This window comes from Epinephelus fuscoguttatus, linkage group LG21, assembly GCF_011397635.1.
Source record: "Epinephelus fuscoguttatus linkage group LG21, E.fuscoguttatus.final_Chr_v1".
NCBI classification, from domain to species: domain Eukaryota; kingdom Metazoa; phylum Chordata; class Actinopteri; order Perciformes; family Serranidae; genus Epinephelus; species Epinephelus fuscoguttatus.
In genome coordinates this window covers 19625556-19653066 of record NC_064772.1, presented here as the reverse complement: position 1 = coordinate 19653066, position 27511 = coordinate 19625556, and the positions used below count along the sequence as shown (strand labels likewise).

Here is a 27511-nt window from a genome sequence, read left to right as displayed (position 1 = left end):
CAGCACACAGGTTTTTGCTTGTAGAAAAATATGACCATCCAAAAATGTGTTAAGTCGTTGTGGAGCCGCCAGCTGACTCATCTCACTGTCCCCAGGTTTGATTCCTCAGAGGTGTTGATATAATATATTGTCATCTGTTGTCCTTTTCTGACTGTACACATGGTGGCTTAAAGTAAAAAGACACACTCTCAGTTTCATCAAGCTCAGTTCTTCCACTGTTGAAAATGTGTGTAGGTTGTTTCTCAGTTGGGCAGGTGAGGTGAGGATGTCTGTGGAAAATGTTTTTCTTGTCTCCCTCCTATCAAACATCTTGTGGATTTGTGCATACCCCAGATTTTTTTTTTTTTTTTTTTTTTTTTGCTGTGGCATCACCATGCAATCTGGAATGCCTCCCGCTCTCAGATGCTCATACACAAGTCCCAACACGTGGCCCTCCCCAGACTTGTGTCCTCCCAAGTGGCTTGTTTAGTCCTATTGTGACAGCACCCTGGGGCTCATATTTGCCAGGATGTACAAAGACTAAGAGGAAGCCAGTGTATCCATTTCATCTCTCTGACACAGGCTGTCTGGCATTATTATCTTGCGGTTTACAAATGATCTGCTATTTTGACTGCAACAATAGCGTTTTTCCAGAAGGCTGCAGTTTGCAACGAGGTACACAGCTACAGCACACTGCGCGGCCAGATTTAGATTTTATGTGGATCATCTCTTTTACTGACTCTTAATGCTACTACAAAACCTAACCACAAACAGATTTCTTGTACAGCACTTTTTGATGTTAGGAATCCTCCTGCTTTGTAAACTTGGATTAGTCATCGGGAAATCCCCCGGAGCTCCCAGAGTTGATGAGGTAACCTGAAGGTTTAGTTTGCCGTTGCCTTGATCCCAGATTTCTTGGATGTGGCCATCGTTGGACCTGGTAGCTATAAGCAAACAGGCCACCCAGAACAACAACTGGCAACTCCAGCAACGAGCAGGGCGTGGATACGGATGTGTAGGCTCTGCTGATGTAGGTGGGGTCTGAGGAAATAGATCCTGTCTCACATAGAGGTATTATGTTTTGGTGTGCGTTTGCTAACAGAGGATGTAGGTGATTTAGTGCTGGTAGGCTGCTGCTAAGGCCAATTGTAGACATTAAAACTCATTTAGTGTAAATACTGGGAAGTAATAGGTAGATAATGTGAGTCTGGCCTACATTCAATTTATTTCTGCATACCATTGCAGTGGTCTTATTTCTAAATTTAGCTTTTCTACATGTCTCCGACAAGCACTTTGGTTATGTAATTTGTTGTGGTGTGTGATAAGAGTGCTTTGATCAGGCTTTTCGAGGGTGATACAGATCACTGATTTGCTCACTTGTGAAAACCTTTTTTTTTTTTTTTTTTTTGACAGGCACTCATATGAGAGACACTGTGTTTGTGTCATCTTTTTTTATGTCGAGCTGATCCCACCATTCCAAAATAAAGGACACAAAAAAGGACATCTCATCCTGTTTTCCAGCCACAAAAACGACATGTCAGTTCACCAGTGCCATCTCTCTGTGGGCCAGACAGTGCCATCCAGCCTCACGCCTTGTGAAGTGGAAAATATGCAGTCGTAATAAACTGGGAAGTGAAAATGGGGAAGTGAAAACTCTTTTCAGCTGTGCATATTTATTTTCCTTATCAGCATCATTATAACTTGTTCTGATTGTCAAAAAATAAATATCCTCTTTTATGACAGGGGTGCAGAATCTGTGAGAATATGTAGGTTTGCTGTAAGGGTTTAAAGTTCAGTACACTTGGAAGAGATTCCTCAAAGCTTCGCACACACTGCTCTTGTCTTTCTAAGTAATTTGTCTGTACAGTATGTCAAAGTGGCCGGCCGTGATTTTGCGTGTGACTTTTTGTTTTGTGGCTAAATTGCTTTACACCATATTTCAAACAGTGTCATTTGTGTAGGCTTCTCACGGATTTGTTTTGAGCATAGAGCGAGCCGTTTGATGTGAAGTTGGCCTCAAATGAAGCTCGAAACTTTTGGTGTTGGTTGTTGCTATGAGAGTAAATCTCTGGCAATTCTCAAAGGACATGAGCCCCGGTCTATTTTAGGCCATTCCCAACTGCAGAGGGTGATCCCGAGGGGTGGATAACCAACTGCTTTCACACAGTCATGAGCCGATATGCTTAGCCCAAAACACTAGAGGCCCCTCTGTCCTCAATTAAGTTTTAATTTGATAGTGGAACAGTAATGGGGAACATAATTTTTTCTCCCAGCAGCACCGGTGTTTAAGTTTAAAGTGGTGCTGCATTTGGTCCCTCATCCCTTAATTGAGATACATTACATGCATTAATGCAAAGCAAAGATAAGTTATCTGAGCTCATCTCCACTTAGAGGTCAAGCCTGCACTCTGTCAGATTGCATCACTTTCCCATCATCCGGTCACCCTTGTGTCCACACTTCCTGTCTCACAGCTGGCCTGCCAAGTCTCCCATGACCCTTTGCTGCTGTGGTTCTGTTTTGTTTTGAGAGAATCTAGGACAACTGGGACGAGATGCAGTCTCATGGGTTTTAGTCGCAGTGGTTCGATGTGGGGAAAAAAAGAAAAGCACAAGCACGTATTCATCGGTCCGCCGCCGTCCTGCGCTCTCCGATTGTGAAGCCAGACCTGCCCCGTGGCCAAACTGTGAGTTTTGGTGTAAGTTGGAGGAAGTGCAGCAATGCCAGAGGGGCTGAGTGAGCAGTGAGCATACAGAGCACATTCCAGAAGGCAGCAGAGGCTGTGATTTTAGCAGGCTGTCACAGGGATTAGGTTACTCTGTCTGCCTCTGTGAGCTCATGCTGTTGCTGTCTCAGTGCCTCAGCAGTCCTGTCGAGCAGTGGCACTATTTGCTCCCGCAGAGAAGAGAGGCAACGATCCATAATTGTTCTCTTAGGCTTGTTTAGATCATACGGTATCCAACTGTTGTGACATCATTTTCACAAAGTGGTGTCAGCCTGGCAGATAAAGTCAGAGCCACTCACACTAATGCTACTCCAGTTCTTTACTTCTTATGCATATCTCTAGTATCCCCATATCATGCTTTACCACACAGGCCACTGGGTGTGCTCTCTGACTAGATCTCACTTGTGTCTGAGACACAAGGGGTTGTGGCAGCAGCTGTAGACTGCAGGATGTGGTCGGCTCATGTCAGTGTTGTTTCATAGTAACATCGCAAAGTTGCACACTGCATCTCTATCACACCGCTGATATGCAGTTGTTGTGGCTTGTGGCTTACAGTGTTTAGTGTGTTGTCACAGCCTCTTTAATTTTATTGACTAACAAATAGGTATTTTCTTAAAATCTAATAAGTAATCACTGCTGTGCCTTTGTAACTATTGAAGATAGCTGTCCCAGATTTGGGTAAGTTCTCCTTTGCTGATGGAAAACAGTTGTGACCAGTGTTAGCACTCTTGAGAACATGAGTGGATGACTGATAGCAACACTGGGTGACCTGTCACTGCCCCACAGCTGCTGCTGTGGCAGAGATAAGATGGGCCCTCTGTATCAGCTTGGTATTTAGTAGTTAACAGTACAGTTTATTTGCATGACACAAGTAGGTTTAACTGTAATTTGTAAACTTATTCTGTCATGGAGTTCAATCTAGTATTGTTGCCTGTGACTTGTTTGTTGTAGTTGTAGTTTGTTGTGGCTCCCCTAGTTCATACACATGTTGAAGGATGACAATAAAGGTCTTTCTTCTTCTTCTTCTAGTTGTTTTAGCGTGGAGTTGTTTTGTAGGTAAAATACCAAATAGGACTCAAACAATGGCCAACATTTCAAATAATGAGGTAAACATTCGTAAAAGTAATCCCTGCGAGCAAATACCTTCAGACAGTTCTGGATACTGTGTTTCAACATTTTTTTGTCTACTTTTGAGACAAGCTGACATCAGTTCTTGACAAATTTATTTATAAGGTCATCTGCTTCAGACACGCTTCTTCAGGTATTTACATTACACAGCCTATATTGTAGCTACATGCTAACGTCTGGGAAACATATTCTTGGTTGCCGATGTTGTTAATTTCTCCCTGATTTTGCATTATATTTCTACTGGAACATGTCTGGTTGTGAAGATTTGGGGTTTTGAAGCTTTTATTGGTGATGTTACTCAAAAGGAAGTGCCACTACACTCTGTTACAGTTATTACCCGACTGAGGTGATCATGGTGCAGAGATGTCTAGACATGGTAGACCCTGAAACACTGACCAGTCAGAGCAGACCAGGCTTCTTTGAGATGGGGCCTTAAAGAGACAGGTGCTAAAACGGAGTGTCCCAGACAGAGGGTGAATACTGGTGTTCCAGCACAGAGAGTACGGGGGCAATAAAGTGTTTTTGAACTAGGTATATTCCTGGCGATTAATTTCCCTGTCAACTAAACGAAAATTTTGATTAAGATGAGTCTACTAGTCTAAAAGAAAAGGAAAACACTCAGAAAACATGTTAAGTATTTGAAATATTATCCCAAAAAATACTGTGTGCATTAATAGCCCTTTAAAGCCTTTAATCATAATGTCGCACAACCATGTTGGATTTTAAATGCTGCTGAAGTACAAGACATTGAACCTTGCAGATTATCCGACAAAAATGATAGCAATTCACTTTAAAGTTAATGAAACATCATGTAATTTATAATTAAATTTCAGCTGAAATGAGAGGCATTTTGCGCCGTGCAGTATGAATGCAAACCCGCACATCATCTGACAACAACTCACTTAAACTGCGCTGGTTTTGCGAGAATACATCTCTCCAATTTCCCACTGTGCTGTTTTAAAGCTCCACTCTACTCGAGCATTGCCGTGGGGAGGGGGACTGCTGTCTGACGGCTCTGCAGACCTCACTAGTGGTGGGAGGCTGCGTGACAGTTAAGTTGCCTTGTACATGAATAAAACATTAATTGGTTTAACCGACTAATATTTCTGGTGCCGACTAGCGAGGGGGTGACTAATTGCGCGCATCCCTATTTCATCCCCATTAAAGCATGTAAACATGTTTGCGTAGAAACCGCAAATACAAGTAAATGAGCATAGAAGGTCCATTTAAACAAAAAATAAATTACGATTTTGATTAACATTTTTAAAGCAGAATATGCTAAACATACGACATTGGTCACAAATGTGAGGGCTTGCTGTTTTTCCCTGATTTATATAATTGTAAATAAAATATTTGATGTTTTGGATTCTTGAGTGACAAATTAAGCATTTTGAAGAGGTCAGTTTGGGTGTTTGTCATATTTTTCTGACAATATACTTGCAGTCCTTATCAAATATACTGCTATTAAGTTGCCCAATTTCTGTGTTCCCCCTCCATAGTTAAGTAGGTGGGCTACTCATTTGCTGTGTTATGGGAGCTGTAATGAAATCAGCTACTGTTAAGGTAACATTAATGCAAATTGAATACATTCTGCTGCCGCGGCTTCAAACTGCTTTGAACCACTGTTCATTATTTTTAAGGAGCGACAGGAAATGCAACTTTACATAGTGAAAAACAAAATATCAGCAGGGACATTCTTTTAGCACCCTTCTGTCAGCACATCCATTTATCATACTGCGAGGGAGGGATAGCAGAAGAAGACGTATCCACAGTTAGCTGGGAAAACCCTGCAGTTACCACTGGCCACCAGATTTGACCACCTGTCTACCATTCCATGTGGTCGCCCTTGTTGACAACCGCAGAGCTCGTGCGTACAGATCCTTTTTTTTTTTTTTTTTGGCTTCATGTTTAGCACCCAAGTTATTTTCACTGTTGGTCTTGCTCGTTCAAAACATCTATACAACCAGTTACTCATTATAAAGGTCATATGCTATTTGACGGTGAGCTGTGTGATTCATTACATCATTTGGCCTACATTTGGGGCAGTCTTTTCCAGATTCCCAAATCAACTCTTTACCTTTTTGGATAACTCTCCTTCTTCTGCATGATGTGCTGTAAAAATCTGCTCAATCAGTTGCAGATGCTGTTGTCAGTAATCAAATTGACCTTATGGCAGAAAGACAGTCCCACACTTGTTGCATCTTAGGTCCTACAATGATCTGTGTCTGTGATCACAAAACAGGATAAGATGCTGTTTTTTTTAAGAGAAGTATGAAAGTTGAAACAAATGGATGAAAACTCTAGTCGGACTTGCTGAGCTTTGCTTTTATTTATGTGCACTGTGGGTTTGGTGATGGATTGGTACCTGGTAATTGTGCCAGACAGCAGGGTAAACGGAGATCCACTGTGGATATGACACCATTTGAGCAGTTTGACCTGTCTGACCTCACGTTTAGTACTCTGGAGTGGCGAGTGGCCTGGGCTCAGCCTGCAGCTGCGCGATTAGCTCAGAGCATCTGTCGCCCAACTTTTTGATCCACCCTCACATCTGCACTATCGTAAGTCATTGCGGTGTCAGTGTGCACTTAGTGCACCGCCACCCTAGACGTGGGGGGGGGGGTGACGGCAGTTAAAAGGAGTGACACTGGGATGCAGTGTGCTTTGTGAAAATGGGAGATAGCTGGGAAAGGGGTTTGTCCCACATTGATGAGTCTTTCATGCATTGGCAGGGAGAGTAGAAAGTGAGGGGAAAAAGATAGTAAGGGAGGGACGTTGTAAATGGAGAAGCAGCACATATACACACTTGTCAGCCTCTTTGGCAGACAGTTATCCAGCCCAGCCCAGGGAGTGGAGAGATTGTTGCCTTTGTCTTGGTGAAAGAGGCAGCACTCGAGGAGAGTAAATCAGCTCTTTGTTTTTGTGTGCCGCTCCCTAACATTTCTCCCAGTGTTCATTAATTTAATTAGACATGGAAAAGGAGCAGGCAATAACATGCCATGAGATAAAACCCACAGTGTACACCCAAATGTTTTTTGGTAAGGGAAGTCAACAACATACCCCATGGGGGGAAAACAGACCACAGGTGTCCCCTTTAAAACTGGTTATATGAAATGTGGAGACACTTTGGGATCTTTAAATGACACAGCCACCCTTCATTTAATGAAGAGGAGGAAATGAGATGTGGTGCTAGGGTTGGGTACTGTACACATTTGAACTAACAGTTTTCAGTACTTTACTCTCTCTGTAATAGCAAATTTAATTTCAGTTGTAAAAAATGCATCCAAACTTTTCAATTCAAACATTTTTTTTATTTATGTAAGGTACTTGGTTGTGTGGCCTCTTACTAAGCAGTAATGCAGTGTATATGTCTAGGCCTTTTATTGTGGAAGCTAATAACAGAGGGAGTGAAGCTGTAATGTGCTGCTGTTGACGGCGTTGGAGGCAATGAAGAGTTTGCAGCCATGGTTCAGACTACGGAGCTACCATATTATTATTTTATTACCTTCATGAGTACAGTGTAGGCGAAACTCATAACTCTGCTCGGCTGCATTTATTCAGAGCATTTTACAAACCACACAGAATAAAAGCCCTCCCTCTCCCCTCTCAAACCCGTCCCCACAACTTTCAGCATGTCACTGTCTGTCACCAGGCTGTATGATGCATTCACATGCTCCGTGGATGGCCCCGTTACTCAAGTTGTGAAGTCATTTTTCTCTGGCTCTGGTGTGTTCATGAGCTTCTAAGTCGTAATGTGGAAACAACACGGATGCTACAAGGAAGACGTGTTGTATTTTATTGCTCAGAGCGCTTAATGTCCCAGTGAAGATTTATGTTGCTATCCTAGTATGGTCAAACAGTTTATATTACAAAGGAATTTATTTCCCAGATTTGTTGCTGCACCAGTCGCCTACATTCCCTAAAACCATTGAAATATTGCTTTACCTTTTCTTACTAATCAAGGTCACTCTATGTGAACAGCAACTCACAGTAACAACCTAACACCATGTTACAAATTACATGTAAACAAAATTTAATATGCAGTAGGTCAATTAACATCAACCAGACAAGTACTTTTGTTTGCCATGTTTCTGCGTAATACGATCAACTCTGCAAGTCGTGCACCCAAAGTTTTGCAGACTTTCCTAGTTGGTGTTTTAACTTGAGGGGGGTGTGGAAGTGATTTTTCACAATGGGGAACTAATATTTCCAATTATTCCGACACCACATAATACAGGGATAGCTTGAGAACGCTGCCGTGTGTGTCTCTGAGCGACTGTTGTCTGCATTGAGTTTCGAGAAGTGTACAGAACACTTGGGACAACTTTCAGCTCACTATTGTCTAAGGATAGACCAATACATCGGCCGGCCGATATATCGGGCCGATATTTGAGTTTTTTTACTTGTATCGGCATCGGCCGATACGCGCGTGGGTTTGCGGATTTATTTTTCCCTGGCACTTTTTTTTCATTTGAAAGTATGTGGTTAAGTTGAACAAAGCTGTTGAATCCTACTGTGTACAGTAGTTGTTGTTTTATTTATGCTTTAGCTTAAATATTTTTTTATTTTATAAAGACATTACTGGAAGATTTAAGAGCACTGAACTCTTTTTTATTTGAATGTATAATAATAATAATAATAATATTCTACCTGTTCTACCTCAACTTTCCATCTTGTTTTAGTATTCTTTACTGTTCAATAAATGTTTCTTATTTTAAGCTTGAGACCTGTAATATTTGTTATCATTGTGTCATTTTTTTATGTAAATTGAGGGAGCAAAAGCAGTATCGGCCCCAAATATCGGCTCAAGAAAATCGGCAGTCCATAATCGGTCATCGGCTAAGGGTGATGGCAAAAATCGGTATCGGCATCGGCCCTAAAAAAATCCATATCGGTCTATCCTTACTATTGTCCTGACTCACTGTGACTTGAATAAGCAGCAGAGATTTTGTCGTCTCATCTCTCTCTTTCTCTATGCTCTAAATTATTCTTGTGACAAGATGGGCTCTCAGACAGTTACTGAAATGTGGCACCAATTGATTTAATGTAAATCGGAACTCAGAAGTACCAGTGTAATTCAGTAAGTACCCTTGAAAGTACAGAGTTCGGCACCCCTATTTGGCACTGTCATCCACTGTGTTGTTTTCTTAAATGATGAACCATCTGATCAGCATCTTGACTTTTTCTCTAGAAAAGCATAAGTAAAGCTCTTCTCAGTTCTCAGCCTATGGTTATTTAGCCTACTGTTTATTTTACTCCCCTTAGCTAATCATGCTCAGAGTTAGCTTGGCTCCGTGTGTTTGCCTAAGATCAGGTTCTGGTCCTATCTCAAGGCCAGCTGCAGCTGAAACCAAGACACTTCTGCTTCAAATAAAAACCAAGTGCCCTCGATCAATGAGGTCAGTGTCTGGTCCCTGAAGTCAGTCGGGGGGAGGAAAGGTGAAACTCCATCCACTCCCATGACATCAGAGCAGCCAAGCAGCCACTTCAATGGTGCCTCACTCCTCCAGTGCTGCTGTATTAACCTTAGCATAGATGTGCCGATGGCTACATGGGTCATAAGACCGGCTGTTGTGAATGTGCTCATTGTTGAACACAAACAAGTTTTGATTGTGTATCAGAGTACTCCCAAATCATAATTTTAAAATGCCCAAGGGAACTTGAAAGCTCTTGTGATAAGCGACATTGCAAACAATGGAGCCATGCTTGTAATGCGGTTCACATAATCACAGCATTTGCATAGGCTGCACACGTAGGAATATTTATTGGCCTGGGCTAAATTTAAAGCAATATCCTACATCATTAGTGCTCAGTGAGAGCTTCACTCTCTGACGTAGCTACACCACTGACGCACAGTGCCCCTCTTCTTCACTTCCCTATTACAGTAATCTTTGCTATCATCCTGGCTCTCAGGTTCATGCTTGATGCCGAACACAATAGACAATAGTTGGACTGCTTCTGAGAGGAAATCATCCCCTCTGTAAATTTATAAAGAATGTGGATACTCAAAGATTGGCTCTATACTCTTTGGCAGCTGTTAGTGTTGAAGACTGAAAAGAATAGTCATTTATATCTGTTATTTCAAGAGTACAATTGGTCTGGGGAAATTATGCCTGAGGAGACTAAACTGTGGAAATGGTAGCTGGCATTTCTTCAGGAGTCAGGCCTAGCTGTGGGATATTTGGATAACACATATGCAGAAATAAAGCGCTATATGGACTGCGGTTAAGTCACTTTAACAGAGTTACAGATACAAGGTTTTGAATATTATTAAAGAAATCTGTGGGCAGATTTTGAGAAGAGTCTATTTTGAATTCTCCTGTACTTTCTGTTTTTTTTTCCTAGGTCTACAGAGAAGTGTCAGAGCCCTTGAAGTTCTCAGCTTTGATGCAGTACAGGTACAACTATCTATATCCAAACACAGTTTCTAAATTTACTTATGGTGTGTCTCTTAGCGTAGCATTGTGTCTGGAGCAGACGGCACAGTTGGAGAACAGAATGTGTATGAAGGCTGGGCAGATAGAGATATATACTCTTGATAATTTGAAGGGGAGTTCTGTGAAAATTAGGTTTAGCAAATTTCCTAGTAATGGTTACCACATTAACTACACGTCAACTTGTGATAATTGCACAACAAGAACAAGAAAAAAAAGTCAGCATTGCTCACCACCTCTGCTTACAAGCTTCCTGTAGGCAAACCCTGTGTTGTTTTACTGAAAGAGAAACTGTGCCATTTGTGTTCATCGTTATCATTCTGGTGGTAGAAATTGAGGTAACTTTATCACTGCTGCTACTGCTGCTCATAACATCATCACTGACCCAGATTCTACTGTATAATAGAAGTAGTTTGTTGATTAGGTAATTAAAATGTTCTTTAATGTAGAACATTCACTCTAGCTCCTGTACTCTGACTCACAGCATATAGCATTGGCTGACTATTTCAGAGTGCCCTCCACTATCTTTGTTACCATTTTCAAAATCCCTGTCACTATATGAAACAGGCCGATCTCCACACTTTATTTTAGCACTGTGTCAAACAACGACAATCTCCGAGCTTGCAATTAACACACTAAAACACCATTTAATGTTTTATGTGGTGTTTTCTTCTACTTGGATAAGGACGTTTTAATGCTAAGGCTCACCTCCCCACATGTAAATGTTCCACCAAAACAAGTTCCCTCCTGACATTATTTTGCAAGAGCACTGTTGCTGCTTCCTGGGCTTAGAGCTGCCCAAGACGATTGTGATTGGTTTAAAGAAATAGTATGAGTGTAAGTGCATTGGTGTTTGTGGCATGTCTGTTGCAGTAGATGTCTTGTGGTATATGTACTGTGGTATTTGTAGGGCTGCCCCTGACTAAGAATTGTCTTAGTCAACCAATACTGACCGCTGTGTGCCAAAATACTCAGATGAAAAATTATATAAGGACAGGAAGAGACCTCTTAACGTTTTTTTTTTTTTAAATATATACAGCTTTCAGTCACATTTCTTGTAACACTGAGTTGGGCTGTACCAGACTCAGAATTATGTCGGTTGCATTTGGTTGCTCAAAACAAATATCCAACTATTTGCTCCTTTTCTTCCATATAGAGTTTGAGAGTTTGAACAGAACTCAGCAGAATATTCAGGGTAGGGCTGCCCCCGATGAAGAATTTTCCTAGTCGACCAGTAGTTGTCATTTAGGGCCATTAGTCGCTTAGTTGACTGCATGTTTACAATGTTAATTTTATTATAATATGATATATTTTGGGCGGGGCAGCACAATGGTTTTAGTTGAAGGTGTGAGAAAGAATAGTATCAGTAACATTGTTAACACTGTGCTACATTACAGAGAAATACAAACTGAAATACTAATGAACCTTCATTAATATAGGCCTATATTTTATTTGCAAGTGCACATCACACACTGAGCGAGCCGCCTGTTAATGACGCTGTCGGCAAAGCAGTAATGATTGTGCTAAGTGGCTAATGGGCATGTAGCTACTTCCACGTTTCAGACGATACGTCATGTTTGTAGTCGACCAATGAAGATGAGTTTACATATCACCGTGGGTTCGTCCTTCACCTTCTCAAAATGATCCCACACTTTGGATTTCCTGTCCGACATGTTACTAACTAGCCTGTGGAATAACCGCAGGTACCAGCCCTGGAAATTAGGGGCCGTACACATGTTGCGTCTTTAACCGTCTGGAAAACATGAGGTCGGGCGCTAAGCAACCTTAACATGCGCTGTATAGCCTATTTACCTGAAATCCTGAGCACAGAGCTGATCTTCTTCCAGGCGTTGAACCAGGCGGACCAATGACATTTTGTCGACTAATAACTTTTCTGGTCGACTAACATTTGGTCGACTATCAAGGGGGCAGGCCTTGGTGTGTGGATTGTGGTATATGTTTTTTTGTGCCTTCCATGTTTATAGTGTATTGTAGTTTTATGATGTCTAAAACTCTGTGTGTTTAATTTCATGTTAGGTTTTCTATATGTAAAAGCCCAACTAGGGATAAGAGTTGGAAAGTAGCAATAGCTGTAAACTTTATGTGCAGCACATCAGTCTCATACTCTGCATTGTCCCTATCAAGAGAAATAAAGAAAGGAAAAAATACCAACAACCAGGAGTGTTTTTTCCCTTGGTTTGGAATTACAGTGGGTTCAGCCAGACCTCTCCCAAAAATGAAGTGTGGACATAGGTTTGGCTATACGAGACAAAGCCAATCTGACATCCGTTTCTTTTCCTCTGTCCTCTCCTTTCTCTTTCCTCCAGTGTACCGAGTGCAAGATGACGGAAGAGGTGATTGTCATCGCCAAGTTCGACTACATGGCCCAGCAGGACCAGGAGCTGGACATCAAGAAAAACGAGCGCCTCTGGCTCCTCGACGACTCCAAGTCCTGGTGGAGGGTTCGAAATGCCACCAACAAAACAGGCTTTGTGCCGTCCAACTACGTGGAGAGGAAAAACAGTGCCAGGAAAGCTTCTATTGTCAAGAATCTCAAAGACACACTTGGTAAAACAAATCAATCATGGTTTCTTCAGTGTGCAAGTGTTGAATGATAGTTTGATAAGCACTGGCCAGAACTCATGTTGAAGTTTACACTTTCCAAAAGTCTGTTTATTTTAATTCGAGGAGCTCTCAAGATGCCAGTTAACCTGTATTTGCACTCTCTGTCTTCTTATACTCATGACACCTTTTTGATTGAGAGTGCTCTGTGTTTCATACAGTTGGTAATTGTTGTTCAGCCTATATGGAGTCAACATGAGATATCTAGGCCAGCGCCACCTCAAGTTTTGTATTTGACCACAGGGTTGTGGTATCTCGTTAACTCTGTAACACCCTCCACAGGAAGATGGTCTCAGGCTGATGTCTGATTGGTGGAAACGCAGACAGCTACTTTCTTCTCACAGTGCAATTAGACTGAGGCTTTAGTTTCTGATACAGGTGTCTGCAGTGTAGTGTCTAATGCAACGTGGCGTTTTTCCATTTTACCTTGAAGCACCCACACAGGTAAGGCAGCAGTATATTCTTTGATTTCAGAGGTTGTTTGGAGGTTAAATCTAGATACAAACAAATTAGGAGATTTAGTTTCTGTGGCACACAGATGAAATGCTTTTGATTTATGTTGACAAATCTAATATCTCCTGCGCTTTTATTACGACCAGTATTGATGCGGCACAGGTGTTGTCTGCTCTGTCAACACTGCAGCAGTATTTCTGGGCACTGCCATTTGCCAAGGGCCTTGTACTGCCAGGAGCACGCCAAATGTAACTGTGTGTGTGAGCCAAGGTTACCATTTGTCTTAGCTTAATTCTCCTTGATGACAGACAATCATGATAATTTGGGATACACACTCTGACTGTTAGCATCCAGTATGGAACACAGCCAGATGACCTGGTATTTGTTTTGCCTGTGATTTTGCATTTTGATCATTTCCCCTGCGTATGTGTGTCTTTAGTTTCTATTGCTTTTCAGTCTCTAATCTCCAATGTGTTCGGCTCTGCGGGGCGTCATTGTCTCGGTTAATAGCATGATGGGATAACAATGTTCGTTGGTGTACTTCAGCCATGTTTGTTTGGGAATTAGATGAAGTTAAAGTTTGAACACCAGCATTTGCCACTGAGACTTAAAGGCACACTCAAAAATAACTGCACACTATTGACAGTAAAATGTGGTTTTGTTGTGATATTAACATAGTACTTTGTAGTGTAATGTAATTTTTGTGAAGCTCAACACCGCAGCTGGGTCCTGTTGTTTATGGCCCCATTTGACAAATACATAACATCAAACCACACTTGTGAGACTGACAAAAGAGGTAGCCTTATCTCTTTTGCTTTTTGATGTGGCGATGATGACTTTCCCCTGCGTAGGGTGACCTCCTGCGAGGAAGCCCTAGGCCTCAAAGTAGTTTTTCCCTGCACAGAGGTACTGAAAGAACGGGGGTATTCTGGGTTCTTCTAACCAGAAGTGTGTCATCGTTTTGTAAGCGTATCACACAATGCAGTGTTTGCGAAACACTTATCTGTTGGACATGTGAACTGTGTCTTCCTGTTAGCTGCACAGTGTGTGTGTGTGTGTGTGTGTGTGTGTGTGTGTGTGTGTGTGTTTTTATATGTAGTGTTGTGGTGAGAGGAGACTGCTGACATCCGGGCAGAGCTGTGTGCTGAAATACTCAGATGAAAAATTATATAAGGACAGGAAGAGACCTCAACGTTTTTTTTTATATTTACAGCTTTTAGTCACGTTTCTTGTAACACTGACTCGGGCTGTACCACACTCATACACAATTATGTCAGTTGAATTGCATTTGGTTGCTCAATAGGAATATTCGACTATTCGCTCCTTTTCTTCCACATAGAGTTTGAGAGTTGGAACAGATCAGCAGAATATTCAGGGTAGGGCTGCCCCTGACTAAGAATTTTCCTAGTCGACCAGTAGTCATCATTTAGGGCCATTAGTCGACTAGTCGCCCACATGTTTACAATATTAATGTAATTATGAAATGATAGATTTTGGGCGGGGCAACACAATGGTTTGAGTTGAAGGTGTGAGAAAGAATAGTATCAGTAACATTGTTAACACTGTGCTACATTACACAGAAATACAAAACTGTACTAATGAACCTTCATTAATATAGGCCTATATTTTATCTACAAGTGCACGTCACACACTGAGCGAGCCGCCTGTTAATGACGCTGTCGGCAAAGCAGTAATGATTGTGCTAAGTGGCTAAAGGGCATGTAGCTACTTCCATGTTTCAGATAATGCGTCATGTTTGTAGTCGACCAATGAAGATGAGTTTACAGATCACCTTGGGTTCGTCCTTCACCTTCTCACAGGGTTCCTACGCAAGTATGGAAAAGTATGGAAATAAATTTGATCAATTTCCAGGCATTAAAAAGTATGGAAAGTGAAAAATAAAGTGTGGAAAAATATTTATGTTTCCAGACTATTACCACTATTCTAAAATACTGTTTTCTAAAATAGAAAATTAGGTATTTCCAAAAGTAATTTAATCAATCCGGATCGTGTTTTGTGCCGGGCCAAGCACAGTTTGTGTGAGAGCAAACGTCTCAGAAAACATACCGCCCCTTTTACCTGATTGACAAGTGGTATGTCCAGTCCGCTGCCCCATGACCCTCCTCCAGCCCCCCAGGTATCAAGTTTCACTCCAACACTGCACCTTCGACAAGAAGACGAGTTTCACGTGGTTCACAATGGGTAGATGCAGGTTTTTGGATGGATGGCTTGACAATGTCGTATATAAATACTGGTTGGCCAAGGATTCCCAATTCACACACAGAGCTAGATGCAAGCTTTGTGTGAAATCTTTTGACATCGTCAACATGGGGGAGAAGGCGATTCTGAGCCACATGAAAGGAAAAAACACTGACATCTCGTTACTGCATCACTTGCACCCAGAGTCCCAACCTTTTTGCCTCAGCCCAGACATTGAACTTACCTGACTTTTTATTTGCATGCCATTATGGTACTTGGCTACAGTCGCCTATTAAGAATAATTAAATATGATGTGAAATATGATACACTGATATATTTACTCAGATGTTGCATATTCTCTGAAAAAACAAAACAAACAAAAAAAAAAACGCAGAGAAGTCTGGAAATTAGGGTATGGAAAAGTATGGAATTTTGAAATTCCAAATGTGTAGGAACCCTGTTCTCAAAATGATCCCACACTTTGGATTTCCTGCCTGACATGTTATTAACTAGCCTGTGGAATAACCGCAGGTACCAGCCCTGTCAATTAACTCCTGTCTGAATGCTAAGCATGGCCACTTCCTGTTCCTGTCCTTTCAAATTTAAATTCCCACATGGTCCAGTCATATAGGTTTTGATTTATTTTGACAAGGCGCAGCTCCCAATAGAGTTTCACGTTGTTGTTTTTTTTGTTGTTGTTGTTGTTTTCTCTGCGACTAAGCGACCAATGAAATCTTGCGGACTAATGACCTTTCCAGTTGGCTAACATTTGGTCGACTATTAAGAGGCAGCCCTGATTCAGTGTGATAGTGACGTTCACACAATGTAGTAAACAAGCCAAGTTAGCCCTCTGCGCCAATGCATGCTAACTATGCTAGCGATGGATCAGAAATGGGGGAGTAACATTTCTTTAATGACACTAGATACCAAACACAAATCTGTTTTTCTCAGATAGTGTGTAGATTTATTTATGTATGGATTTGTGTGCATTGTTGGGTAGGGGTATGTTTTGTCACGCACCACAGCCATCAACCTTGCAACAACTCTCCACCTGTCACTACGTCCATTGATCAAATAACACTCAGGTGAACAGCTGCACCACACACACACACACACACACACACACACACACACACACAGACAGGCCACACTCACACATAAACCCAATAAAACACGGACTAATGTAAAACACGAGTTAAGGCGAAACCGAGCCTCGTTAAACACTCATACAATCATAGAAAGCTTGTAAATACTTCACCTTCATTTGTGTTTTTTATGATCTATAAGTAGATTTAAGACGTTTTTTAACTGGTAGATTGTGGGTGGTTGTGTTTTTCTTGTGCATGAATGGGAGAAGAAGAGAAGCAGCCGGATGACAACACTTTCATATGTTATGTGGGAGGAAAATGTATCTGTCTTTTTTCTTCTTCTTTTTTAAACAAGCCAGTTGCTGGGTGTGGAGTGGTGTCATCATTTGAAAGAATGTGTGAGGGTATGATCCGTCTGCAGATGGTTGTGTTTTGGAGCGTGTGTGTGTGTGTGTGTTTGTGGACTCATGTTTCCTGGGTTTGTTGTAAAGTTATGAGTGTGTCTCCTGCAAACAACTGCAGTCATGTGACACTGAGCACTCAGTGACTCACTCAGCCGTCGCAGCGTCCCCTCGGATCCTCTCTCAATATATTTTTCAGATCACCACCCTGTTAGAAAAACCAATCGGCGCCTCAAGGTTGATAAAATAGCTCCTCCACTTTCCCTGTATCTCCCTTCTTTCATCTCTTTTTCTCTCTCTGAGTGTGAGCTTCAATCCCCCCCTCCCTCCCTCCCTCCTTACTTCTTCCCCTTTCCATGAGGCCTCTGTACTCTGCCTTCCAGAGCTGGACCAGAGGCCTCTCTATCCCGCACTCTCATTGGCTAAACCTGACCACATGCTCACAGAGTGGGCTGCCCTGCTCCGCTATCCGCCCAGCTCTCTGGGTGTTCACATGGAATAACTCTACAGCTGCAGTGGGAAGAGAGCAGGGGCCGGGAGAGAGACAGAGAGAGGGAGAGACAGCGAGCCCAAAATGGACATGGCTAACCTATTCAAACATTTCTTTCGTGAGTTTTTTTTTAACTTTCTTCGTCTTTTGTTCTCCTGTAGCTCCTTGTTTGTGTGTGTGTGTTTTTTTTTTTTTTTTTTTTTAAACAAGTGGTGTAGGCTGCAGAGCTTTTGTTTCAAGTTTGAGCAGCTCTTTTTTCTCTCTCTGACTGTGCAGGAGCGGCTGTCAGTGTTTTTTTTTTTCTCCCCTCTTTCATCTTCCCTTTCTGATTTTTCACTTTGGTTGTAAAGTTGGTTTCAGCTTCAGGTTAGCCAAATGAATGTGTCATATTTAGAGCGGGCGGAAACTGATTTCTGTGCTAACATGTTGTGCTGGCAGAGAGAGGGAGACGAGGGTGTCTTAACAGCTTTTTGAGGCTGTGTCTGTGTGAGCGGCTGCAAAGACTGGGTGGATATGCCTTTCAGAAGCCTTTTGCTGAGCCGAAGCCTGTAATTGCCTCAGCGATCCCTCTCTGTCTCTTTCTTTTAAACACACACACACACACACACACAAACAAAGTAATCCTACTCCATTTTTTTCTAGCATTTGTCCTAGTGAGTGGGCTGCAACTCAGTGGATTACATTATCATGCTTGAAGACCCCCTCTCCACCCTGTTTAGAAGTATCTCAAGACATAGCCAAAGTCTGTTTTCTTTTATGCTACCCTCAGGGCGAGCTCGCTCATTCTGGGAGGGTCCCCCCCCTCTCCACTCCATCCCTCCACCCCACCGCCAGTCATGAGCTACAGTTGAAGGGACGCGGGGTGCTCATGTAGAACACTGTAGTCATTGTACTGAGAGGAGGAAGGGGTCTCTGCTGATTGATGGGACCCGGGCTCCCATCTCCCGCACCTCGCTCGGTTATCAGAGGAATGTCATTGCTCCGGCAGCTCCGTGGGCCGCAGATACTTTACAGCCACGCTGACACACTTTTTCAAAAGGCCCTGGCGCACACCCATGCTGTAATCTCACCTTGTAACTGTTGAGTGGTATCTCCTGTCTCTGCCTATCTACCCTACTTGTGTGTGCATGTGTGTGTGTGTCCAGTGCTTGTAAAGAATCCAGAGAGTGCAAAAGGGCTGAGAAGAACATCGAGATGAGCTAACAAACGTTTTGCTTGTGTAAACTGAGAGCTGTTAGTCTCCTCTCTCTCTTTCTCTCTTTCTTTCTGTTTCCCCTCCCTCTGTTTTCCTGTTTCTCAGCCTCCCCAGTGAGCGGAAACTCTAATTTGAGCCACATTTCTCCCTGAGCGTTGGAGGAGTCCAGGCCAGAGAGGAAGTGAGAAGTTAGAAGGAAGTTGAATCATTGTGCAGGGTCTGTCCATTTGACTTTCTGGCAGTCTCTGTCCCTTGCTCCCTCAAAAAGTCCCGCTTCTTTTCTCCAAAACCACCGCCACGCTGTTCCCAGGCCAGGAAAGCAAAAGACATAATCATAATTAAGAGATTGGCGGGGAGAGTTGTCAACGTCACTTAGGACTTATGATGTTTTTCTTTTGTAAAGTTGTCCACTTATCTTTGTTTTCCTGTGTCTTCTGCCATTAAGAATTGCTTAAGAGGAAGTGAGCAGGGGTTTGGGCTTGTTGAATACTAGCAAGCACTGTAATCAGGCTGGTAATGTCTACAGTACAGCTCCCCTTGTCTATTCAACCTAATGGCCGTCTAATCTATCAGTCGATAGATAGTAAATGGCAACTACTCTGAAAATGGAATAACACTTTATTTGAATAGTTCACCTACAGATAGTTTATGGAGTATTATAAATATTTCAACTGATTATTAGTTGAGATTTAACAATTCAACTTTATTCTGTAGATGAGTAGATGTGACAATTCATGAACATACCCACAAATTATTCCAATAATTTAGTTGAACTTGAAGTGTTACTTTATTAAGCAAAAATGACAAACATTTCATGGTTCCAGTTTTTCAGATGTGAGGAATTGATGCTTGTCTTTGTGGTGTACAACAGTAAACTGGTCGTCTCTGGTTTTTGGAATGTTTGTCGGCCAAAACCAGACATTTGAAAGCATCACCTTGAGTTGTGGGGAAATTATGATTTTATTTTAATGAAGAAAGTTATGATAAAATATAACTCTTAGTTGCAGCCCTAGCCTACAAAATGTCAGCAAATATCATTAAAAAAATGTCTATCACAAATTACGAGAACCCATAGTCAAGTTAAGCAATGGTCCGAAACTCAAATATTCGTTTTATGATCATAAATGAAGAAGAAAATTCCCCATTTGTCAAACAAGTACCAATCAACTTCTCCTTTTTTCTTAAAAAAAAAAAACAAAAAAAACTTTTGTCCTTTTTAACGAATAGTTGCAGATTCATTTTTGACTTATTGTTTCAGCTTCAGTTTCATTTCCTGATTTGAAGGGTTTGGTTGCTTGCCTGTGAGTAATAACCTTCCCGTTAAGAACAGTTGTTTTTGTTGGATGTAGCAACATGTATCCTAAGTCCTTATTTCAAAGTCAATGTCATGAGCAGCGCTGGATATTGAACCTAACAGTTTTTGTGATTGAATGAAACGTAGCACCAAGTATCAAAATGTCTGCTGGCATCGTGTGTCTGGTCAGTTTGACCATGTGTAGCTCTTCTTTAGACAAAATTTTAAAACTCTGGCTTCTTTAGAAAAGAGGGGCTTTGTAGAAAAACATATCAATATGCCTTAAAATCAAGTAGCGTTTTGTTAGGAGGACCAAAACTCTCATCAGACAGTTGCAGCAGCACCTGCTTTCCATACGTATTTTTTTGACATTCAATACATTGGAACAATCAGTGTCACGACATCTATTGCTTCACTGGTGTAACAAAATGATACAGTCAAGTGAGGGGAACCCGAGATATAATGTTCTTTAAATTTGGGTCACCAGAGCAGAGGTTAAAAAAAAATAGGTCAAGTGAAAAAAAAGTATGAAAAAGACTTTCTGTGAAGACATTTTTACAGATAGAAATATTGAAGCTTGAGTGAGATAATAGTTTCAGTGTTGCTGCAGTGATGCAAAGGTGCACAAATGTCAATAACCAGGCTTGATCCACAACCAGTCAGATTTCAATAACAAAGTCAATACTGGCTGGAATTAATACAACCACCTTTTTGTTTGACTGTTCTCCTTGGCATTGCCTGTGACAGTAATGCTGCACTATCCAGAGCTGTAAAAGCTAAATGAAGCACCAAGCCTCCATCCCTCCCTCTGCTCCATCACAGAGCCTGATGACTGACTGCTTTTGATGTCTCAGACGGCTGAAGTTGAAAGAGCTTTGTATGTTTCCTGCGCAGCCATCAGTCAACCATGTTAGCAGCTTGACTGAAGCTGTAGTTTTAAATGGCACCCCAAACCGTCCCCATTGAAGAATATGCCAGCTTGCTCCTGTGTGCGTTCCCTTTAGTTAGTTTGACTCACTCTTTCTGACTGCACACGGTGTCATTACATTTAATGCGTAAGTCTCATACTAGACCATATGGCTGAGGGTTGCTGTGTTGCGTCACTTGTCTGGTGAATGCGAGTGACACATTGTTGTCAGAGGTTAAATCACCTTGGACACATGGAGGATAGACATTAGGATGTGATAGGGACTCGTCTGTGGTGCACCTCTCTGATTATCAGCCAGTTTCTAACACATGTTTGGCTCTAAAATATTTCTTTATTGAGTTGTTTCACTGCAGCTGAACTGGTCCCAGTGATCATGTTGTGTTCAAGTGCAGGGATGTTCAGGCACTGTCAGACAGCCTGACGCGGGGTGTTGTCGTCCACAGAGGAAGAGCCCTGGAATGGAGGGAAGCGAAGGGGTCGAAAGGGCCCTGGCAGACAATGGACAGCCAGCCAGCGAAGGGAGGCCAGAGTTAAAAAACAAAACTAGTTCCTGTCTGTCACTGGTAGCTAAACAAACTCCCCAGCACTTTCTTCTCCTCCTGCTGGGACACCTCATCGGCCAACAAAAAGTGAAGTTTTTTCGGAGGGGTTTTACATATGCGTGTTAAGGTCTTTGTCATTGTTCGCTGTGATTTGCTGCCATCTGACGCAACGTGATTTCCTTCCTTCGCATCCCTCTCTCAGGAAATGCACAGGAAAAAGCATCTGACGTCGAAACAAAAAAGTTTCCAGTGTACAGTGCTTTTTATTTTCTCTTCTTTCTCGAAGACCTTTCTCAGGTAGCAGTAAGGTAGTGGCATGGTTTGTGGGTTTCGGGGGAAGCGTTCAGCTACCACATTTGCATATGTACATGCAAAGCTCATGCAGGCAGCAGTATTTGGGGGTTACTTTCGATGATGAGATGAGGTTGAGGCACCTTAGAGGAGGCCTGTGTTTCCCACAGCTAATGAGTTGGGGCAGCCGTCAGGTGTGGGGGTTGTTTATGTTTGTGGTTTACCGTTTGCTTGCTTGTTTTTTTGTGTGTAGAACCCTTGACAGTAGGCATGAGCATTTTAAGTAGTACTCACATTAAATTATTGTAGAGTGCGTGTTGGTTACCAGGTCATGGTAATTCCTGAGTGCTATATCCTAGGTAACTGGACTTGCTTGAGTTTCTTGATGACATTTCATCCCTCATCCAAGAGGCTGCTTTAGTTCTAACCGACCGGTGGGGAGTCGCAGGGTTTAAATCCTATGTGGGTGCTGGGTAGAGTACTCAAGTACTCACAAAAAATCGAACATAAGAATGTGGTCAGAAATAGAGATGCACCGATCTAGCTTTTTCAGTTTCAATACCAATCCCGATGCTGTGGCTTTGAGTATCAGTCGATACCCGATACCGATCCGGTACCATGGTTGACCTAAAAAGATATATACCTTTACATGTAGAACAGAAAAGACTAGATGCATCAGGCATTGATGACTACACAGTTCTTTCCTAAGATAATTGATCCAGATATCGGATTGGTACATCCCTAGTCAAAAATAAACACGAATGTGGGAAGGGGTTAGAGTTAGCCAACCTTTCTGCCCTTGACAGATCAAGTTTAACGTGACATAGCTTGGACTGCACATTCATTAAAATGATTGTGTTGAAATACTTCCAAACATCACTCTTCTGCCTGGTCGAAAATCTGCCTACAACATTAGATCAAGTGATGATGACAGAAAATGTTCAACGTTATATCTGTGACACAGGAGGATAGCAGTTACATCACTGCACCCCAACAGAAAAATGTCTTTTTTTTCAAGGTGAAAAACATGATTACTGATGTCCAAATCGTATTCTTGAGTACTCAAGCCCATCCCTACTTTACGTGATACAATATTTGGGCACATAATTGTCATATTCTGTTAGTTATTTACTGTTTAATTCTCTTCATCTCATCCTCATGTGGTTGTGTCGTGGTAAAGGTGGCAGGTCTGGACGGTACTGTGGCCTGCTGGTAAGATGGACCGTCCCATAATTAAAGATTCCCAGTTTCGGTCCTAATAACAACCAGTGATGTGTCCGTCATAACAACTATGAGTCCTGTCTCGATTGCTTGACCTCAAGACTGCCCAGTCATTGCAGCTGTGTCACTTTTATCACTATATGCAGGGTTTTGGGTAGCCTAGAGCACATACACCAAAATAATATACGCTAGAATCTATCACATTTTCTGTTCCCAAACAAGTCTTCTGTTTTGTACTTTTATGCTAATTACTCTGTGTACTTCGCACCCCATACACCAGATAACTCCTCCTCCCTTCTTGTTTGCAGTCCAGTGTGTTTCCCCACAAACATTCAGCCTCTTTTCAACAACAGAATGCCCACTTGACATGCCTTGCAGAGGTCAGCATACTCAAAGGTCCAAAGATTGTCCCCTAACTTGAGCTTCATCGAACTCATAAACTGCCTAAAGAACGTGGCAGGATCTCAAGGAAGTGGCCACCAAAATCATTTTCCACCAGTTGAGCAGAATGCAGCAGTGTCTGACATTAAGCACAGCGGCCTTGCATTAAGCAGTACCGCGCTGTGTGTGCTGTAAAAGCCTCGTAAGATAAGAGTCTCCGCTAAATTGTAAGAGGAAGCACAAAATCACGGTCGTTCTTAGTTGCCACATAAGTGAATTCTTAGCAGTTAACCTACAGCAGCATGACAGATGGCCCCTTAGAGCAGCAGATGCCCTCAATAACCCCTTTATCTCTCAGTATCATCTACCTATAGCCGTACAGGCAAATCCTAGCGTCCCTTTATTGTGTTGGCTTAGATTGACGATCTAGTCAAATGCAATGGTCCTGAGCTCTGTGCTTTTTTAATGCAAAGTGTTCGTGTGACCATAGCAGGAAGTAGCAAATAAAATCTCTGTCAGGGACACTGATAACGGTTGTGTTACCTGGCCAGAGAGATAAAATGTAAGCTCTCGGTTGGCTCAGTTCTCAGCTAGAGCTAAAAGATACTTTATTTATGCAGGGTTGACCCCTAACCTTCTTTTGGAGTTAACTAGGTCATTTCCAACTGTGCACAGAACACATCCTGGGGCTTGCACCTGCACGAACATGTTCTTCTTCCTCTAGCTGTCATTTTTGTATCATTATTACACTGAAGAGGAGTCAGGTGTTTGTGTTGTGTGTGTAAACTCCAAACCCAGGTGGCATGGCCTTTTCTAATTTAATCTACATGTAAAATATTTCTTTACAGATGTTTTGTTTTTGCCAGTCACCCTGTGAGTTATTAAGACTGCACCGAGGCACAAGTAGACCCAACCTCCACGTACAGACATCAGCTTTTAACACCCTGTCTGGAGTCTGTAGTTACCTACAGTGGTGTGACTAATAACAGGGTCTACCTGGAAGCAATTTGACGTTGGACTCTCAGCGCTACCATGAAATTTGTCTGCACTGCTTGAGTCACGGACACTTTTCAGTAACAATTTATCTGTGGTAAAGCAGATTCAGTATGGCGTTGTGACAAATTAGTCACGTTCCCGCTCAGAAAACAAACACACACACACACACACACACACACACACACACACACACACACCATCCTCCCAGCATGATCCTTGAGACTACACCCTGCCTTCCTGTATAATTTCACCCAGCTGACTTTTGATTATGCAAGCAATAGCTTTGCAAACGTAATCAGAAATAGAGTCACTACTTTGGTTTGCTCTCTGCGTCTGGTATCAAAGTCTGTCTCAGCTTTGGTCAGGTTTGCCTACATCATCAGTTAGATTTGTGATAATAGCAGTGGTGTTATATTAGCTTTGCAAGGAACTAGCAAAATGGAGGACCGTTGTTTACACAAGTAACGTATAGACCGATGGAGCTGTGAGTGTGAGAGTTGCTTTCTGGTGTCTTGGAAAGTTGGAAGAAGGTGTGATCTCGCCACTGTGTCCACTGCTAGCTACACATGTGTTTCATACAGCATGCCAGGCTGCCAAGTGGAAATTCTTGTCCACTAAGACGATGACCACAGGCCTGCCAAAGCTCGGCCTCCAGGCGCTATAACCCAGGAAAAGGCTAAAGGGCCTGGTAATCCCCCTTCTGTTAGCCTCGGGGCTGTTTAGAGATGCCAAGGGGTCGACTTCATGTATGATGAAATTCACCCTGTGGTCATTCCCCCGTGTGACTGGCTGACATTTAGTCTACAAACCGAAAGGAAAAGCTCGCTCTCTGCTAAACCGCAGTTGATAAAGTCTTGATAAATATGCCCTTTTAATCATCTATGCTGAAGTCAAACGGCCAGCTCAGTGGGGTGCTTGGAGCATTATGGTGGGGTGGAGAGTTTTTGAGGACAGAGAGGGAGGAAGGAGAGCCAGAAGCCAGAGTGCTGGCAGAAGTGGGACAGAGTTTCCAGCTGCTGTGCAAGCAAGGCCGCAGGTGTCAGGGCAGCGAGGTGATTAGCGCAATGTGATTAGCAACAATGAAATGTGACAGAGCCTTTCTGCCTACAGAGTTCAAGGCTAATTGTGGTTCTTTTCAATGTTAGGTAGCAGCACTTTGATAAACCAGTGTACATATTTTAGTTTCCACAGGATTTATAGCCCCATGCCAAAACAAGTTTTCATCCCACTCTTTTTTTTCTTTTTCTTTCAACCACACCAGCGTTGCGTTTTTGTTTCCTCAGCACCCAGGCCTAATCCCCAAGAATGTATCTGGATTTGGAGTGTGGGGGGTTAGGCCACTGTAAATGCAGAAAAGCAATGATTTTAACCCTACTTACCCACCCTCCCTGTATTTCAGCACAGCCCCTAATGCTTATTATCGCTGCCTGGTATTTGTCTGGGATTTTTTACTCCTCCCTTAAATTTTCGGAGGTGTTTTTGAATGGTGTGTATGTGGTTTTTGTTTTTCTGTTGAGACTTGTTCCACATCAGTGGAAGGGTGTTAAAATGTGAATTCCAGAGGCTTGCTTTTTAGTAAAATGATGACTTTTAAGTTTTAATTTACGCAAAAAGACCTAAAGGCCTGTGTGCCTTCTAATTAAGTCTCTGACCTTACTCACTGGGCTGTGGTGTAGATGATGATGATGATGATTTTTCTCTCTGTAAAATCTTACACTTCTGCTTAATTATTTTCTTTAGGAATTGGGAAGGTGAAGAGCAGAAAGGGGGGGATGAGAGACACAGCCTCCAACGCAGACACAGACATGTATGCAGATAATGGTGAGCGCCTGTACGACCTTAACCTGCCCGCCCTGGTCAAGTTCAGCTACACACCAGAGCGCGAGGACGAGCTGTCTCTGGTGAAAGGCACGCGGGTGGTGGTGATGGAGAAGTGCAGCGATGGCTGGTGGCGCGGCAGCTACAACGGACGGTCTGGCTGGTTTCCGTCCAACTACGTGACAGAGGACGTGGATCTGACGGCGGGGGGAGGGGGCATGGGCGGAGTCGGAGATTCGGCCGGATCGCTAACGGAGAAGCTGGCGGCTGTAATGAACAGCACCACGAACGGGAACAGAGTGCTACACACTGTTCAGGCGCTCTACCCTTTCAGCTCCGGCAACGACGAGGAGCTGAACTTTGAGAAGGGCGAGGTGATGGAGGTGGTGGAAAAGCCCGAGAATGACCCAGAGTGGTGGAAGTGTCGCAAAGTGGACGGACAGCTGGGCTTGGTGCCTAAAAACTACGTCACCGTGCTGGACTCCACCTCCCATAAACCCGCAGCAGGGCCTGCCGGGCCACCCACACCTGACTGTGACTACATCTCGCCTTCAGGCAGTGGGCGCTTCGCGGGGAAGGAGTGGTACTACGGAAAGGTGACGCGCCACCAGGCGGAGGTGGCCCTCAACCAGAGAGGCATAGAGGGGGACTTCCTCATCCGAGACAGCGAGTCATCGGTCAGTAGCTTACACCTGTTTAACAAACCATCAATAGACCTGTTTATATCTGCATTTTCAATTCATGTAGGAGTAGAAACACAAAAAAATCTTGCTATATGAGGCAAAATAGGTTTAAAACTTGCGACTAAGTGCAATGGAAACAGATTCCGCAATTAAAGGTCTGTTATGTGAGATTTAGTGGCATCTAGTGGTGAGGTTTGTAGATTGCAAACAGCTGAAATTTCTTTCATGTGCCAAGTGTGTAGGAGAACTATGGAGGCAGATGCAAAAACACAAATTGCCCTATCTAGAGCCAGTGTTTGGTTTGTCTATTCAGAGCTACTGTAGAAACAACATGGCCGACTCTGTGAACAGCGGTGGAAATTAGCATCAGCAACCAGCCCAAAAATCAGTGGTGATCTTTTGAGTGGCTGGTTGATTTTGGAACTCACCATCTACAGTGGCAGGTGTACAAAAAAGTTCATTTCCAACCCTGGCTGTAAAAGAGGACCCGCTCCACATGTAGATAAAATGTAATGATAACAGTGATTTTTATTTTCAGCTGAATATAAACTAATAAAAACATAGTTATGGATATAGTATTCCATTTCTGCCAATATATCTCCCTAAATCCCACATACGGCACTTTTACATGATGACATAGAGTCATGAT

At 42.6% G+C, this 27511-nt stretch overlaps 1 protein-coding gene across 3 annotated transcripts in view; it reads left to right on the top strand.

Moving 5' to 3' along the window:
• Positions 1-27511, top strand: part of nck1b (NCK adaptor protein 1b) — a 37402-nt gene that overhangs the window by 5182 nt on the left and 4709 nt on the right. Inside the window, exons 2-4 of one of the 3 annotated variants that reach the window (XM_049564921.1) lie at positions 10172-10224; positions 12588-12828; positions 26102-26856. In XM_049564921.1, coding sequence (XP_049420878.1) covers positions 12603-12828; positions 26102-26856 — 981 coding nt within the window. In that variant the 5' untranslated portion in view covers positions 10172-10224; positions 12588-12602. Of the gene's footprint in view, positions 1-10171; positions 10225-12587; positions 12829-17480; positions 17632-26101; positions 26857-27511 lie in introns of those variants that run through there. The other 2 variants (XM_049564922.1, XM_049564923.1) reach the window with 2 other exon arrangements.